General features: G+C 38.3%; 1 protein-coding gene across 1 annotated transcript in view; it reads left to right on the top strand.

The window, feature by feature from the left end:
* Nucleotides 1–497: 497 nt before the first annotated feature.
* STAM2 (signal transducing adaptor molecule 2) overlaps nt 498–17,653 on the top strand; it is a 33,361-nt gene continuing 16,205 nt past the window's right edge. Inside the window, exons 1-7 of the mRNA XM_052653038.1 lie at nt 498–513; nt 6,199–6,283; nt 7,323–7,398; nt 7,507–7,605; nt 8,501–8,647; nt 10,659–10,728; nt 11,334–11,520. Of these exons, the coding sequence (XP_052508998.1) occupies nt 498–513; nt 6,199–6,283; nt 7,323–7,398; nt 7,507–7,605; nt 8,501–8,647; nt 10,659–10,728; nt 11,334–11,520 (680 nt within the window). The remainder of the gene's footprint in view (nt 514–6,198; nt 6,284–7,322; nt 7,399–7,506; nt 7,606–8,500; nt 8,648–10,658; nt 10,729–11,333; nt 11,521–17,653) is intronic.

The following is a 17,653-nucleotide window of genomic DNA, read 5'->3' on the forward strand; positions in this document are numbered from 1 at the left end:
GATGTGCACTGCTTGTTGTTCACTTCCTGACCACAGTTGCCTCAAATATTTTGGCCTGTTTTATTCTTGTTTTCAGCCCCATGGTGGCTCAGATGGTAAAAAATCTACCTTCAATGCAAGAGACCAGGTTCCATCCCTGGGTCGGGAAGATCCCCTAGAGAGGGAATGGCAACCCACTCCAGTATTGTTGCCTGGAGAATCCCATGGACGGAGGAGCCTGGTGGACTACAGCCTACCGGGTTGCAGAGAGTGGGACGTCGAGTGACGAACAACATACTTGTTTTCAATAGAGTAGCAAGTCTGGTACCAGATACTCTGCCATGGTTGAAAGCAGACCAGTCGTGAGTTTTTATTTTCAAACCTAGTAGGAAGAGCTTTAAAGATCTCCTTGAGGCATTCTTCTTTTATATAATTTTTTTTTATTACTGATGGAACATATTTTCTTAAAAGTTTTATGGGTAGACTTGAATCCTTTTTAATGCTGTGTGTTGAACATAATGGGCTATGTAGAGGGTGAGTCTTTTGTTCCTTATAGGTATTGATGGACTGATTCTTTATGATATTCTTAGAATCTTTCTGAAGTATTTCACCGTGTATTTGAAGCTCTCTATATACAATCATAACCTGGTGATGAAATGTTATGACTTACACCCACCAAACCCTGGAAATTTAGCATTTAGGCCCCAGGAGGGCTCTTTTAACTCTCCCCCGCTCTATGTATTTGATATAGGATAATGTGAGATAGGGCCCCAACACTGGGCATGGTGACATGCTATAAAAGAATGGTTCTTTAATTATAATATTTAAGATTTTTCCTGGAGTTTAAAATACTTTTAAGTGCATAATTTAACTGTTATTTCCTTCACTTGAGAAATGAAATCCTTTTTGGCAGGCCATTATAAAGTCTTTAGATTTTACACTTTTTAAAAAGGGTAATTGTGAGTCCTATATTTGTAGAAAGTAAACTATGTTGGATAGAGTATTTAAATTAGGATTTTTCCATTTTCTATAAAAGATCAAGTAAAAAAAATTCTGTTGAGATATTTTTGAAATTGGAAGGGTTTTGAGGGGGTATCAAAGAGGCTTCACATTTAATTATGTATCACATAGCCCGAAGTGAAAAAACAGTCATTAAAAATTGAGTTCTAGCAGGAATAGGTAGGTTATTAGATGATCTAAAAATCAGTTGTGGAGGAGGGGAGCATGAGTGAGTGTTGAGTGTATTGGTACTGATACACATGTATACTGACAAAATTCAATGATTGATGATGCTGGCTTCTCAGATCAAAGAGGAAAGGATAGATTCTTAGATCCCCACCTCACCCCATGTGCCAGATGAAATTCCAGAAAGACTAAGGATTTACCTGTAAAAGATAAATAATATATATATTTCTCTATAAAGAAAAATATATTGGGGGAATATTTAATCTCAGGTAGTTGTAACACTGCCAAATGACATTAAAAAAAAAAAAGTCTGTGCAGCAAGAACAAAACCCCGTTATAGGCAGAGAGAAAATTTGAGCATGAAGCTGGCAAGTTGTAATATATGTGATTTGCTCTTTAGCCTCAAGATAAATATATATCACTGTACTAGAAGTCTTTGCCTCCTCCTGGAGGCATTCCTTTCCCCATTCACCCTGGCTGTCTTTTTAGATGGACTCCCAGAGGTATTGGTATTGTCATTCCTCTTCAGTAAACAAGTGAAGAACTGGAACCTCCCTTTTAAGCTCCCTGGTGCTGTTGCCTTTTGTTACCACTTGGTGTTGCTGTTGAAGCTTGATTCTGTGGAGCCCCTTGTGCTGCTCAGCTATGAGGCTCTTCATGGTCCAGAAGCTGCACAGACTTCACTGGGGCCCCTTGGGGCTTCTTAAAGGCTATTAGAGTTCATTTACTCAGAAGCTCTGCTGTTGTTTCCCCCTTTAGAGTCATTGTACCAGGGTTACAGGGTATGAAGGAGCAACCAGCACCATTATTTAATTCATTCATTTGACAAATAATTGCTTGGCACCCGCTGTGTGCACTGGATACTGTTTTATTTATTTTAAGTAATAATAGTGAACAAAACAAAGCAAACACTTCCTGCCATATTGGAGTCTACGTTCTTTCTGAGGAGTGGGTGGAGGGGATAGTGGTGGCAGAAAGAGATGACGGGGTTAAGCGTTAATGCCATGACACATCTGCAGAAACTTCTGTGCAGTCAGTTCTGACCTCTTCTAACTATTTTGTTGTTTGTTCTATGTGGGATATCAGTATGAGTGATTCCAGTAAGTGTAATAAAGAAGAGAGGCTGAGTACTTGATGGATTTAAAATTACGGTTCACTGATGATTTCTTGCTAGCTTATGTAGGCACTTTGTGGCCACACTGTATATACTGGTGTATCATGCAGCGATTAAAAACGTTGTTGTTGGTGGGTTGTTCAGTTGCCAAGTTGCATCTGACTCTTTGCGACCCCCTGGACTGCAGCACATCAAGCTTCTCTGTCCGTCACCATCGCCTGGAGTTTGCCCAGATTCATGTCCTTTGACTCGGTGACGCCATCCAACCATCTCACCCTCTGTCACCCTCTTCTCCTGCCTTCAATCTTTCCCAGCATCGGGGTCTTATCAGATGAGTTGGCTCTTCACATCTGGTGGCCAGAGTGTTGGAGTTTCAGCATCAGTCCTTCCAATGAATATTCAGGGTTGATTTCCTTTAGGATGACTGGTTTGATCTCCTTGCAGTCCAAGGGACTCTCAAGAGTCTTTTCCAGCTCTACAGTTCAGAAAGCATCAATTCTTCAGTGCTCAACTTTCTTTATGGTCCACCTCTCACATCCATACATGACTATTGGGAAGACCATAGCCTTTACTATACAGTATAGACATGTATTGGAGAAGGCAATGGCACCCCACTCCAGTACTCTTGCCTGGAAAATCCCATGGATGGAGGAGCCTGGTGGGCTGCAGTCCATGGGGTTGCTAAGAGTTGGACACAACTGAGCGACTTCATTTTCACTTTTCACTTTCATGCATTGGAGAAGGAAATGGCAACCCACTCCAGTATTCTTGCCTGGAGAATCCCAGGGACGGGGGAGCCTGGCGGGCTGCCGTCTGTGGGGTCGCACAGAGTCGGACACGACTGAAGCGACTTAGCAGCAGCAGATAGACATGTATTTATGAACATGAAGAGATGATTATGTTAAGTGGAAAGGCACCTTAGGAAGTAATATATTTAGGATGATCACATTGTTGAAAAGTACCTTTTCTCTACCTCTGAGGTCTCCTTCCTGAGCAGGGAGTTCTGTTAGTGTCACCCAAGTCTGCCCCCACTTCGTTATTGACTCCATCCCTGTTATAATGACTTGAGTGGTGCGTGCTGAGTCACTTCAGTCATGCGACCCTATAGATTATAGCTTATCAGACTCCTCTGTCCATGGGATTCTCCAGGCAAGGATACTGGAGTGGGTTGCCATATCCTCCTCAGATCTTCCTGACCTAGGGATCAAACCGACATCTCTTATGTCTCCAGTATAATGACTTATCTGATTGTAAATTTGAGAGTAACTGCTGAAACTCCAGTACTTTGGCCACCTCATGCGAAGAGTTGACTCATTGGAAAAGACTTTGATGCTGCGAGGGATTGGGGGCAGGAGGAGAAGGGGACGACAGAGGATGAGATGGCTGGATGGCATCACTGACTTGATGGACGTGAATCTGAGTGAACTCCGGGAGGTGGTGATGGACAGGGAGGCCTGGCGTGCTGCGATTCATGGGGTCACAAGGAATTGGACACGACTGAGCGACTGAACTGAACTGAACTGACCCTCCTAGTGCCCGTTGTCGACGTAAGAGCTATTGCGTCTTTTTATAGCCATGAATTGATTTCTTCTTGGAATAATTGTGCAGGGGCTCAACCCTGCAGGGAGAGGTCCATCTCTGGGGCTCACTGCTAGCAAGCCCATTTGTCCAGCACACCTAAAGCTTCTATTAGGAATGACAGTGATATTTTATTTTTTGTTTTGTTTCTTGTTCATAACTTTGGCAGGGAACTGGTTAAGTTTTTGGGTGCTCTCTTTTATTTAGTTTTATACATATTTTTTCCCCATATACGTTTTAGAAAAAGGTGTGGGTAAATATGCATCATACTTTTCCAAGAGCTTCATAGAACTAGGAGATTTTTCCCTTTTTTTTTTTCCCTGTCTGTACTTTTGAATTAACTGAGATTATTAGATATGTTGAGAAATAGTTAAACATTTTCAACCTCTGAAAAATACAGCCTAGTCTGACTTTCCCTGTAAAAGAACTAGTTATCTTTCTACCAGGGAAGAAGCTAGACTTGAGTGATAAGTTTCTACCTGCAGAGCTTGGTGCTTAAGTCTAGAACTTATGATAGGCAAAAATATATTACTAAAATGTCTGACAAGATTTCACCGTCAGAATAATTGCCTTTTATCCTTAAATTTACAAGTTTTCAGTGTTTTGTATCCCTTAACTACTCTTGTGGATATAGATGAATTTACTTCTTTTGTCTTTTAACCTTCCTACTACCTTTGTCAGTAATCTGCTGTCTTCACTGTACATTTGCCTTTGCCAGTGAGATTTTTCATTTCAAAATGTTTGTATTTCTAGTTTTGATGTTTGCTGCATAAATGCTTTAACATTTCTCATAAAGACAGTTTCGTTTCAGTTCAGTTCAGTCACTCAGTCCTGTCCGACTCTTTGTGATCCCGTGGACTGCAGCACGCCAGGCCTCCCTATCCATCACCAACTCCCGGAGTCTGCCCAAACCCATGTCCATCGAGTCGGTGATGCCGTCCAACCATCTCATCCTCTGTCGTCCCCTTCTTCGCCTGCCCTCAATCTTTCCCAGCATCAGGGTCTTTTTAAATGAGTCAGCTCTTTGAATCAGGTGGCCAAAGTATTGGAGTTTCAGCTTCAACATCCGTCCCTCCAATGAACACCCAGGACTGACCTCCTTTAGGATGGACTGGTTGGATCTCCTTGCAGTCCAAGGGACTCTCAAGAGTCTTCTCCAACACCACAGTTCAAAAGCATTAATTCTTCTGCGCTCAGCTTTCTTTACAGTCCAACTCTCACATCCATACATGGCTACCAGAAAAACCGTAGCCTTGACTAGACGGACCTTTGTTGGCAAAGTAATATCTCTGCTTTTTAGTAGGTTGGCCTTAACTTTCCTTCCAAGGAGCAAGCATCTTTTAATTTCATGGCTGCAATCACCATCTGCAGTGATTTTGGAGCCCCCCAAAATAAAGTCTGACACTGTTTCCACTGTTTCCCCATCTATTTCCCATGAAGTGATGGGACCAAACACCATGATCTTAGTTTTCTGAATGTTGAGCTTTAAGCAAACTTTTTCACTCTACTCTTTCACTTTCATTAAGGGCCTCTTTAGTTCTTCTTTGCTTTCTGCCATGAGGGTGATATCATCTGCATATCTGAAGTTATTGATATTTCTCCCAGCAATCTTGATTCCAGCTTGTGTTTCATCCAGTTCAGCGTTTCTCATGATGTACTCTGCATAGAAGTTAAATAAGCAGGGTGACAATATACAGCCTTGATGTACTCCTTTTCCTATTTGGAACCAGTCTTTTCTTCCTTGTCCAGTTCTAACTGTTGCTTCCTGACCTGCATACAGATTTCTCAAGAGGCAGGTCAGGTGGTTTGGTATTCCCATCTCTTTCAGAATTTTCCACAGTTGCTTGTGATCCACACAAAGGCTTTGGCAGAGTCAATAAAGCAGAAATAGATGTTTTTCTGGTACTCTCTTGCTTTTTCAATGATCCAGCAGATGTTGGCAATGTGATCTCTGGTTCCTCTGCCTTTTCTAAAACCAGCTTGAACATCTGGAAGTTCACGGTCCACGTATTAATGATGCTAAACTCTTAGCTTTTGCTTGTTTATGAAACTCTGTCTCCTTCAAATCTGAGTGATATCTTTGCTGGGTAGAGTGTTTGTTTTTGTTTTTTTTTCAGGTGGGTTGTAGTATTCTTGTTTGTAGGTTTTTCTCCTTTCATCACTTTGAAAATATTACGCCATATTCTTCTGGTCTGCAGAGTTTCTGCCAAAATATCAGCTAATGGTCTTATAGGAGTTTCCTTGTGTGTAACTGGTTTCTTTTCTCATGATACTTTTATGTCTTTCCTGGATTTATTATTATGTAAGACATCCTGATTCTTTTGTATGTTTATCTCTTATAGAAAAGGCTACAAATGAGTACAATACTACAGAAGATTGGAGTCTTATTATGGACATATGTGACAAAGTTGGAAGCACTCCTAATGGGTAAGATGGCCAGTCATGCCCAGTGAATGTCTAGGAGCTTAATAATCTCTCTCTCTTTTCCTGATATAATTCTGGAAGGAAACAGGATTTTTACTGTTTCCTTTTGGGAGTAAAAGTAAAGACATGCTACTGGCTGAATTTCTGTGGTTAATCTTATTCTGAAAGAACCATAACTGAAAACTTGAAATATTAAAATGTATAATTAAAGCCTTGATACAGGGAATTCCCTAGTGGTCCAGTGCTTAGGACACTGTGCTTTCACTGCTGGGGGTCCAGGTTCAGTCCCTGGTTGGGGAACTAAGATCCCAGAAGCCTCAAGGTACAGCTCAAAAAAAAAAAAAAAAAAAAAATATATATATATAATGCCTTGATTCAATAGGGACAGATGTTAACAATGAATAGACTTAATTATTTAGGGTGTTCCCCTGTGACTTAGACATGTTATTAATGAGGTAGATAAATATAACAATATATAATATATTCAAAAAAATCTTTCAGTAATGAATAGATAAATGCAATAAATCATGATGAAAAAGTGAATATAATAGTGCTTTGAGGATGGAATGGGGACATTAAACTGATTATACATTAGAGGTTTAGAAGACTGATGAAAGCATTTGTTTTACTGTTACAGCTTTTTGAAGTTTATTCATGCATGGTTATACTTTAAATCATTTGAGATTATGTCTTGCTAGTTTTTTTCCCCACAAGATAAGAATTTGCTGTCTGAAAGCTGTCAGTCTTAAATGTAAAGATAATTTTTATGATATTGTTCTCTTGTGTTGACTGACCTTTTTGATTTTTGGTTTTGGGGATACACAGCCTTTGCAACAAGCATTTTTTTCCCCTCTACAAGTCTGTGAGCAAAAGGTGTAAGATCATTTGATAGATTTATTCCTTTAATGAAGTAAAATTTGCAGGTGTACATATAAGGTATTGTATGACCAAATAGCTTTTAAAGTTATTTGATCATAGAATACCTTATGTATTTAATGCTTGAATTGAAATTCTGAATACCTAACTTTCTTCATTTTTTTAGAGCAAAAGATTGCCTAAAAGCCATAATGAAAAGGGTAAATCATAAAGTTCCTCATGTTGCTCTGCAGGCATTAACTGTAAGTGAAAGTCATGTTATTATTTGGCCCAAATTTTAAATGTGTTTGTTTCATTAAGTTAAGATTACATCTCAACATTTGTATATTGATTTTTATTTTAATTAATAGCTTCTTGGGGCTTGTGTGGCAAACTGTGGAAAGATATTTCATTTAGAAGTTTGTTCCCGTGATTTTGCAACAGAAGTACGTGCTGTGATAAAAAATAAGGTAAATTTTAAAAAGGAAAGAAATTTGAGTCATTGAAAAATACATATGCTGTGTTATTTTAGCTGTGTTATAGCATTAGTAGAGTTGTAAGTGAAATCATTTTAGATAAATTTGAAACAAAACAAACTTTCTGTTCTAAAATTTGTTGTTTGCATTTGTAGCACCAAAAACTGTTTTCCTCCCTAAAGCATATATATAAGTGATAAAGCTGATCTTTATTGAGGGTTAGCAGCCACTGCTTTAAGCATTTTATGTATGCTATCTTGTTTAATGCTCTTAACAACTCTTAAAAGGTAGATTTCCAGGTCATCCCTATTTTATAGATGGAGAAACTGAGACTTAAGAGTAACTTGTCTAAGATTATGCAGCTAATAAGTGGCATAGCTGAAGTTCAGATGTAAGTGTCTGTGATACCAGCATCCAAACTAACCATCACTCTGTCCTGATTCCCAGTAGAGATGGTGAGCAAAGGAGGCCTTTATTTTAGAACAAGGTGGAGAGGGTCTTTGTGATGGGGTTGTTATTGATTTATTTGTAATAGAAACTCTGGTATACTGTGTTCATACTGTTAGTGACAAAAATCTCAGAGTTTTACTTTAGTTGATATAAAAAGTTTAATCTAATATTGAGAATATTAGGAAAACATGAAATAATCTCTGAATATGACAGATTCATTGTCATTGTGTAAGATATAAACATTAATGTTCAAAACGGGTAATTTTCCAAGGGACAAGTATATATTAAAATAGGTATTTATCGAGTGCTCATCTAAACTAAGGTTTGCTGGACTCTTGTGGATATTCATAAAACTAGAGAATTTTGGTGGTAATTCTCTTTGTTAAATAATTCAAGTGCTTATTTTAACCATTTGTTTTCTTTGCCTTTTCATTAAAAGGCTCATCCTAAAGTATGTGAAAAACTGAAATCTTTAATGGTAGAATGGTCAGAAGAATTTCAGAAGGACCCTCAGTTTAGTCTGATATCTGCAACTATTAAATCTATGAAAGAAGAAGGAGTTACTTTTCCTCCATCAGGTTCTCAGGTAAGAGATTCATTCAGATTCATGGATGACCCTATACTATAGTATTTTGAAGGTATATACCTTATTTCAAAGCTGGCAAGGTCTATCTTAGTCATTACTCACCTCCACTCTACATGAGTTTGTCTAGAGCAGTGCCTGTAATTGTTGAGTGAATTCTACACATGAGAACTTTGAGAAGTGAGTCATCCATAAATAATCTGTTTAATGCGACTCTGAATCTAGAGTCATGCAAAAGGCATAGATGTGTGAGAGAGCCCTTATGTTCAAGGTATTTATAGTCAATTGAAAGGGTAGCTTTATATATGTGAAAAATAACTGATTATAAGTGACAAAGATGGATGGGGGGTGCAAAAGTTAGATGCCAGGAAGAAGAGGTAACTGTAGACTGGGATGGTGAAGAAGATGAAGAGTAGAATTTTTAGGCTGGAATGCAATTCAGTATGTAAGAGGAGTAAAGAGGTTGTCAAGGGAGGAATGACATGAATCACTTCATGGACTTGAGAAAGCTCGAGGCCTGTCCGTTGAAGAGGGAACATGCCTGGAATGTGCTTTAGTGTATGTATAAAATGGTTGGCCTTTTACAGGTTGGCCTGTAAGGCTAGAAGTTTATTTGAGGACACAGGGACAGCTTTTGCAGGACCGGGGTGGAGGCAGGGATAATGATCCCAGAGTCCGTGGTGTATTTTGGTCTGTGGGGAAAAACACTGTATCTTGGGTTCTGCTCTCAGTGTCTCTTGTTTTTTCAGGATATGGGGTAGGGAAAGAAACTAAGAGAACTGTGCATTTTTTCAATTTTAGACCATAGACTGAAGACACAAACAGAACCTTTTTAGTTGATCAGATCTGTGGGTTCAAAGTAGAATGTAGTGAGGTGGATGAACTAGAACCTGTTAGAGAGAGTGAAATAAATCAGAAAGAGAAAAACAAGTATCATATATTAGCACATATAAATGCAATCAAGAAAAATGGTACTGATGAACGTATGTGAAGCCAGGAAGAGAGTTGCAAGCATGGAGAATGGACTTGTGGGCACGGTGGGGAAACACAGGGTGGTGCAAATTGAGAGAGTAGCATTGACATATATGTACTATCATGTGTAAAATAAGTAGCTGGCAGGAAGCAGCTACCTCCTGTATGTAGCACAGGGAGTCAGCTTCAGTGCTCTGTGATGACGTGGATGGGTGGGATGGGCATGGGGTAGGAGGGAGGCTCAAGGGGGAGGGAATATATGTATACTTATAGCTGATTCACATTGTCATAAACAGCAGAAGCCAACACAGCATTGCAAAGCAGTTATCCTCCAATTAAAAATAAATTTTAAAAATAAAAGTCTTTTAAGTAATACAAAGCCAGCATTTCCTTGCTCTGTCCTTTCTGCAAGTCATTCTCAAAAATCTGTGTTGATGATTCGGAAAAAACTGCTTGATGGTTCGGAACCCTGGACATCTCTGTCTTCCATGCCCTTAAGTTTAAGCATGACCTTCCTTAGTCCTCTGCTGTGTCTGAAGAGTCACCGCCATTCAAACACAATGAGTAGTGAAGGGGGTTAGCATGTGTGCCTAGAGCTGCCCCTGTTGTCTGCGTCCCGCCTCTGCTCTTCTTCATTATCCTGGCTTCTTGCTTCTTCTCCTGTAGCCCCGCACCTCTAGCAGCAGCGTATCACCGCTCACTGAATTAGAGACTTTGGACCATCGAGATCAGGAAGTGCAGTCAGGAAAGATGTATATTTAAGTACTTTACTTCATGCCAGATTCTGTGTCAGATACTAAGATTCATGCAAACTGTAAGCCAGTTCATGTCTTTTGTGATTTTTTTCATATTTTCTTGAAAATTCTGATGTTCTGTTTTAGTATTTGAAAACAACTACTTAAAATTATCATAAAGACCTTCACTTTTAAGTGAAACTCATTAGTTACATTAGTTGTTTTTTTAAATTAGCATGTGTGAGTAATTATAGAGCTTGTGTTTTCTTTGAAAAGGTAGTTGTGTTCATTTTACTTATACATTACAGACGGTCTCAGCTGCTGCCAAGAACGGCACGTCATCGAACAAAAACAAAGAAGATGAAGATATAGCTAAAGGTAAAGGATCAAGCACATGTAGTTTGGTATTGCTGATCTTTGCAGAATGATTTATTGAAATAAAAATTAAAATAAAACTGAGTTTACTTGTAGTATTTTACCTCAAATCTAAAAATTAGTGGAGTCTGAAAACTTAAGAGAGACAACTGACATGATATAAGGTTAATTGAATTCATAATCTTGTCAGTAATAGTTTTTAGTGTCCTACCTTTGAAGAGATTACATTTCACCTTTCCTTTAATGCCAAAGTTATGAGTCAAGCACAGAAATATGTTCATGACTTGTCCTATATGGAAAGCTACCCATATTATAATGTCACAATCTGTTTGCTGTAAAAATAATAGCTGCTGTATATGACAGACTGTGATATTAAAGAATGAGCAAAAACTTTATTTTCAAAAATGTCATAGTTGTCTGCCCTGTCCCCTTTTGCCCCCCACCCCCACCCTACAAAAGCTAACTATTTAGTATTTAACTGGACAAATAACATTCACTTGATTTATTCTTATTAAATAGTATATTATGTAATATTTCTTTTTAAACTCTTAAAAAATCAGAGTTAATACTGGCTGTCTTGTTTTTTGCATTTTAATTTTTCAAACTAGCTATTGAATTATCATTGCAAGAGCAGAAGCAGCAGCACACAGAAACAAAATCCTTATATCCATCTGCAGAAATTCAGTCAAATAATAAAGTTGCAAGGAAAGTGAGAGCTTTATATGATTTTGAAGCCGTTGAGGACAATGAACTCACCTTTAAACATGGTGAAATTATTATTGTTTTGGATGACAGGTATGTTTTAAATGTTTCTGGAATATTTTGAAGTTATTCAGTATCATATCCTTAATTTAGAATGCTGAATATTCAGCTTTTGACTTTGGTGTGTTTAAATCATACTAGAACCTTTTCTGCCTTAATTATTTCTTTCTAAGATTAGTTAGACAGGGTAGTTTGAGTTTCTTATTCTTTCGTTATATTTGGTAATAAAGTGTTCTTTGTATCTTGGGTTAAAAATGTATTGAATAATATTGTTTATTATCACAATTGAGACACAGAAATATTCAGTCATCTGAATGTATTTACATTGAGAATTGTATATACCAAAATTACTGGCAAAAAAAAAAAAAGGAAGAGATATAGCTGTAATACCTTTGATCAGCTCAGCTAAAAACTACGCTCAGCTCCTCCCCAGTTGTTAATCTGCTACTGCCTCTCCCTCACAATTTCTCTATCACTTAAAGTTGTAATAAAGAATAGATTTGTCTTTATTGAGCCTAATTCTACTTTAGTTTGCTTTTAAAAGAAATTGATGAAATTTAGCAACAGTGAGACCTAACAACTCTTTACCAACAGATTGCAAATGTATTTGGTATCCATTATAAATAACTTAGTAAGGATACATTAGTATATTTTTAAATGGGTAGATACCCAAAATGGTTTTACTGTGCTGCAGTAAATATTTATTATGAAAATACTATATGAATATGCTGTGTTTATAATAAAGAATGAGGAAACAGTTCTTTTCTTCATAAAACCTAGAATAAAGTAAGGGAGTTAAGATTACTTTACAAGTAAATATGTGGTATGGAGATTGTGAATGCCATAGAAGGTAATGTTGGGGTCCAGAAAAAAGCGGAGTCATACCTGGCACACACCTCTAGGAAAAAAGGCTTATCCACTGGGTTCACTTTGGGTGAACTTTGATCTTACAGAACAGGAAAATGAAGGTCTCTTACACAGTCAAGATAATTATGTTTACTTAGAAAATAATTATTTTTTTTTCCTTTAAGAATCTTTTTTGTTTTTCTTTTTTAAATAATCATGTGGAGCAGAGCACATGATCCCTGAAGGAGAATATATAGATGTGAAGGTGAAGGGATAGTATGGGGTCTGAATGCTGACAGTCTGAAATGTCAGGCTTCTGGGTGTAAAATGTTTATAGAAGAACTTAAGTTTACACTTCTGATACTTTTATACAAGCATAAAATTAAGCACATTTATAAAATAAATAGAAGCAAAACTACAAAATGAGCATTATTTTTATGTAATGAGAAAATTTTCCAGTGTAAGTTACCGCTCACAACAGTACTGATCAGTGGCACAGCTGCTTCCTCATTTTCTTCAGCAAGTCTGTTCTGCTCACTGCTCTGATAACTCAATTTCTTCTGATTGTTTCTTATGTGGTTGTTGTGACTCGTTCATACATACCATATCCCTTGATGTCATTTGATGCTCATGTGGCATTATGTTATCCATACGGTCTGCAGGCTTGCAGTATGTAAAGGGTTACGTCATTGTGAAGCCACGTGTCTTTTCATTGATGTCTAGTTAAAGCACAAATCCATTAAATAACTTAGACTCATACGAAACTGTTTTCAGTTAAGGCTTATACTTGCAAAAGAGAATGTTTTTTTCTGTTGTAAACTATTAAGAGAATTCAACATGAATATGATGGAATACATAGGTTGATTAAATGTCATTTTGATGTTAGGAGACCCCAATCTTAAAACTGCCATAGATGTGCTCATCAACACACATAAGTTAAATGTTGTCATTCTAGGAGATTGGTTATTACTGGCAAGATTTTAAACACAAACGCACACTTGGGTACTAAAGTTAAATGGCCATCTTGCATTAAAAAAGAGGTCATCTGGATGATACAGAATGGTTCATGGTTTTTATATTCAGTTAAAAGTACAAAATTTAAAACTTCACATATAGAACTTGAAGTCCCTTGAAAATATATCATTCTCTAGACAGGTGCAGGTTCCTTATTAACAGAGTATACCAAAAAATGTCATTTTCCGTTCAGTTCAGTTCAGTCTCTCAGTCGTGTCCGACTCTTTGTGACCCCATGAATCGCAGCACGCCAGGCCTCCCTGTCCATCACCAACTCCCGGAGTTCACTCAGACTCATGTCCATTGTGTCCGTGATGCCATCCAGCCATCTCATCCTCTGTCATCCCCTTCTCCTCCTGCCCCCAGTCCCTCCCAGCATCAGAGTCTTTTCCAATGAGTCAACTCTTCACATGAGGTGGCCAGAGTACTGGAGTTTCAGCTTTCGCATCATTCCTTCCAAAGAAATCCCAGGGCTGATCTCCTTCAGAATGGACTGGATGGATCTCCTTGCAGTCCAAGGGACTCTCAAGAGTCTTCTCCAACACCACAGTTCAAAAGCATCAATTCTTCAGCACTTAGCCTTCTTCACAGTCCAATTCTCATATCCATACATGACCACAGGAAAAACCACAGCCTTGACTAGACGGACCTTAGTCGGCAAAGTAATGTCTCTGCTTTTGAATATGCTGTCTAGGTTGGTCATAACTTTTCTTCCAAGGAGTAAGCGTCTTTTAATTTCATGGCTGCAATCACCATCTGCAGTGATTTTGGAGCCCCCCAAAATAAAGTCTGACACTGTTTCCACTGTTTCCCCATCTATTTCCATGAAGTGATGGGACTGGATGCCATGATCTTCGTTTTCTGAATGTTGACCTTTAAGCCAACTTTTTTTTCACTCTCCACTTTCACTTTCATCAAGAGGCTTTTTAGTTCCTCTTCACTTTCTGCCATAAGGGTGTTGTCATCTGCATATCTGAGGTTATTGATAATTCTCCCAGCAATCTTGACTCCAGCTTGTGCTTCATCCAGTCCAGTGTTTCTCATGATGTACTCTGCATATAAGTTAAATAAGCAGGGTGACAATATACAGCCTTGATGTACTCCTTTTCCTATTTGAAACCAGTCTGTTGTTCCATGTCCAGTTCTAATTGTTGCTTCCTGACCTGCATACAGATTTCTCAAGAGGCAGGTCAGGTGGTCTGGAATTCCCATCTCTCTCAGAATTTTCCAGTTGATTGTGATCCACACAGTCCAAGGCTTTGGCATAGTCAATAAAGCAGGAATAGATGTTTCTCTGGAACTCTCTTGCTTTTTCCATGATCCAGCAGATGTTGGCAATGTGATCTCTGGTTCCTCTGCCTTTTCTAAAACCAGCTTGAACATCTGGAAGTTCACAGTTCACATATTGCTGAAGCCTGGCTTGGAGAATTTTGAGCATTACTTTACTAGCATGTGAGATGAGTGCAATTGTGCAGTAGTTTGAGCATTCTTTGACATTGCCTTTCTTTGAGACTGGAATGAAAACTGACCTTTTCCAGTCGTGTGGCAACTGCTGAGTTTTCCAAATTTGCTGGCATATTGAGTGCAGCACTTTCACAGCATCATCTTTTAGGATTTGAAATAGCTCCACTGGAATTCCATCACCTCCACTAGCTTTGTTCATAGTGATGCTTCCTAAGGCCCACTTGACTTCACCTTCCAGGATGTCTGGCTCTAGATAAGTGATCACACCATTGTGATTATCTGGGTCGTGAAGATGTTTTTTGTATAGTTCTTCTGTGTATTCTTAATATCTTCTGCTTCTGTTAGGTCCATACCACTTCTGTCCTTTATCAAGCCCATCCTTGCATGAAATGTTCCCTTGGTATCTCTAATTGTCTTGAAGAGATCTCTAGTCTTTCCCATTCTGTTCTTTTCCTCTATTTCTTTGCATTGATTGCTGAAGAAGGCATTCTTATCTCTTCTTGCTATTCTTTGGAACTCTGGATTCAGATGCTTATATCTTTCCTTTTCTCCTTTGCTTTTCACCTCCCTTCTTTTCACAGCTATTTGTAAGGCCTCCCTAGACAGCCATTTTGCTTTTTTGCATTTCTTTTCCAAGGGATGGTCTTGATCCCTGTCTCCTGTACAGTGTCACGAACCTTATTCCATAGTTCATCAGGCACTCTATCTATCAGATCTAGGCCCTTAAATCTATTTCTCACTTCCACTGTATAAGCATAAGGGATTTGATTTAGGTCATACCTGAATGGTCTAGCGGTTTTCCCTACTTTCTTCAATTTGAGTCTGAATTTGGTAATAAGGAGTTCATGATCTAAGCCACAGTCAGCTCCTGGTCTTGTTTTTGTTGACTGTATAGAGCTTCTCCATCTTTGGCTGCAAAGAATAGAATCAGTCTGTTTTTTGGTGTTGACCATCAGGTGATGTCCATGTGTAGAGTCTTCTCTTGTGTTGTTGGAAGAGGGTGTTTGCTATGACCAGTGCATTTTCTTGCAAAACTCTATTAGTCTTTGCCCTGCTTCATTTCGCATTTGCCTGTTACTCCAGGTGTTTCTTGACTTTCTGCTTTTGCATTCCAGTCCCCTATAATGAAAAGGACATCTTTTTTGGGTGTTAGTTCTAAAAGGTCTTGTAGGTCTTCATAGAACCGTTCAACTTCAGCTTCTTCAGCGTTGCTGGTTGGGGCATAGACTTGGATTACTGTGATACTGAATGGTTTGCCTTGGAAATGAACAGAGATCATTCTGTCGTTTTTGAGATTGCATCCAAGTACTGCTTTCGGACTCTTTTGTTGGCCATGATGGCTACTCCATTTCTTCTAGGGGATTCCTGCCCGCAGTAGTAGATATAATGGTCATCTGAGTTAAACTCACCCATTCCAGTCTATTTTAGTTCGCTGATTCTTAGAATGTCGACATTCACTCTTGCCATCTCTTGTTTGACCACTTCCAATTTGCCTTGATTCATGGACCTGACATTCCAGGTTCCTATGCAATATTGTTCTTTACAGCATCGGACCTTGCTTCTATCACCAGTCACATCCACAGCTGGATATTGTTTTTGCTTTGGCTCCATCCCTTCATTCTTTCTGGAGTTATTTCTCCGCTGATCTCCAGTAGCGTGTTGGGCACCTACTGACCTGGGGAGTTCGTCTTTCAGTATCCTATCATTTTGCCTTTTCATACTGTTCATGGGGTTCTCAAGGCAAGAATACTGAAGTGGAGAACGGAATGGCAAACCGCTTCAGTCATTCTCTGCTCCCAAATATTATAAAGAATCTAGGAATAAATAAACCTAACAAAGATACTTAAGGACTTCATGGAAAAATTATAAATCCTTTAAGATATAAAATAATATATATATTTATATATCAATAAATATAAATGGAGATGTCATTTATGCTGAAGAAACCTTAATATTGTAAAGATTAGTTTTTCTAATATTAATACATAAACAGTTCATTTCTAATTAAAAGCTCAATAAGACTTTTCTCCGGAGAACTTGGAAACATTTTTATTTTGACATTAACATGGAAATATGAAGGTCTACAATAACACAGAGAAGGTACTTTTCCTGTCACATATCAAGGCATATTAAGAGGTTATAATAAATGTAGTCTATTGCGACAGGATGGAATCCAAAAATAAGCTTATGAACAGATAGCAGCTTGCTGTTTGAAAGATAGACTATCATAAATCAGTAGGAAAAATGATGTACTGTTACATAAATTTTGCTGGGATGAATTGACTTTCTATGCAGTATAAATAAAATTTGATTCAGCTTCACACAGTACATAAAATTTCATTCCAAATAAAGACCTAAATGTGGAAGAGCACTATAAAGGAAAATGTGAAACTATTAGGCAAATATAAAGGAGAATAGATTGAGGAGTTCAGGGTATTTGCATAATACAGACAAATGCTCTTCAGATATGTACAGAGCTCCTACGTATTCATGAAAAGAGACACATGACCCAGTGAAAAAAGAAAAGTGGACATAAGATATGAGCAAGCAGTCTACGGAGGAATTAGTCTGGATGCTCAGAAATGCGAATGGGCACAGCAGTAAGAGATGATTTCTCCTGTGCAATACCAAGTGTTGCCTGGACAGTTAAGACGTGTGAGCAAAAATGACATTCTCACATGCTGCTGAGGGAAAGGAGGTTGGGGAATTGCCACAACCACTTCAGAGAACATTTGACAACATTAGTAAAATGGAAAATGCTTAGGTTCTGTGGCCCAGCAAGCCTGTCTCTGTGAACATGCCTAGAGAATTGTTTCATGTGTGCCCTGAAATCTAGAATGAT

This window comes from Budorcas taxicolor, chromosome 2 (genome assembly GCF_023091745.1).
Source record: "Budorcas taxicolor isolate Tak-1 chromosome 2, Takin1.1, whole genome shotgun sequence".
NCBI classification, from domain to species: Eukaryota; Metazoa; Chordata; class Mammalia; order Artiodactyla; family Bovidae; genus Budorcas; species Budorcas taxicolor.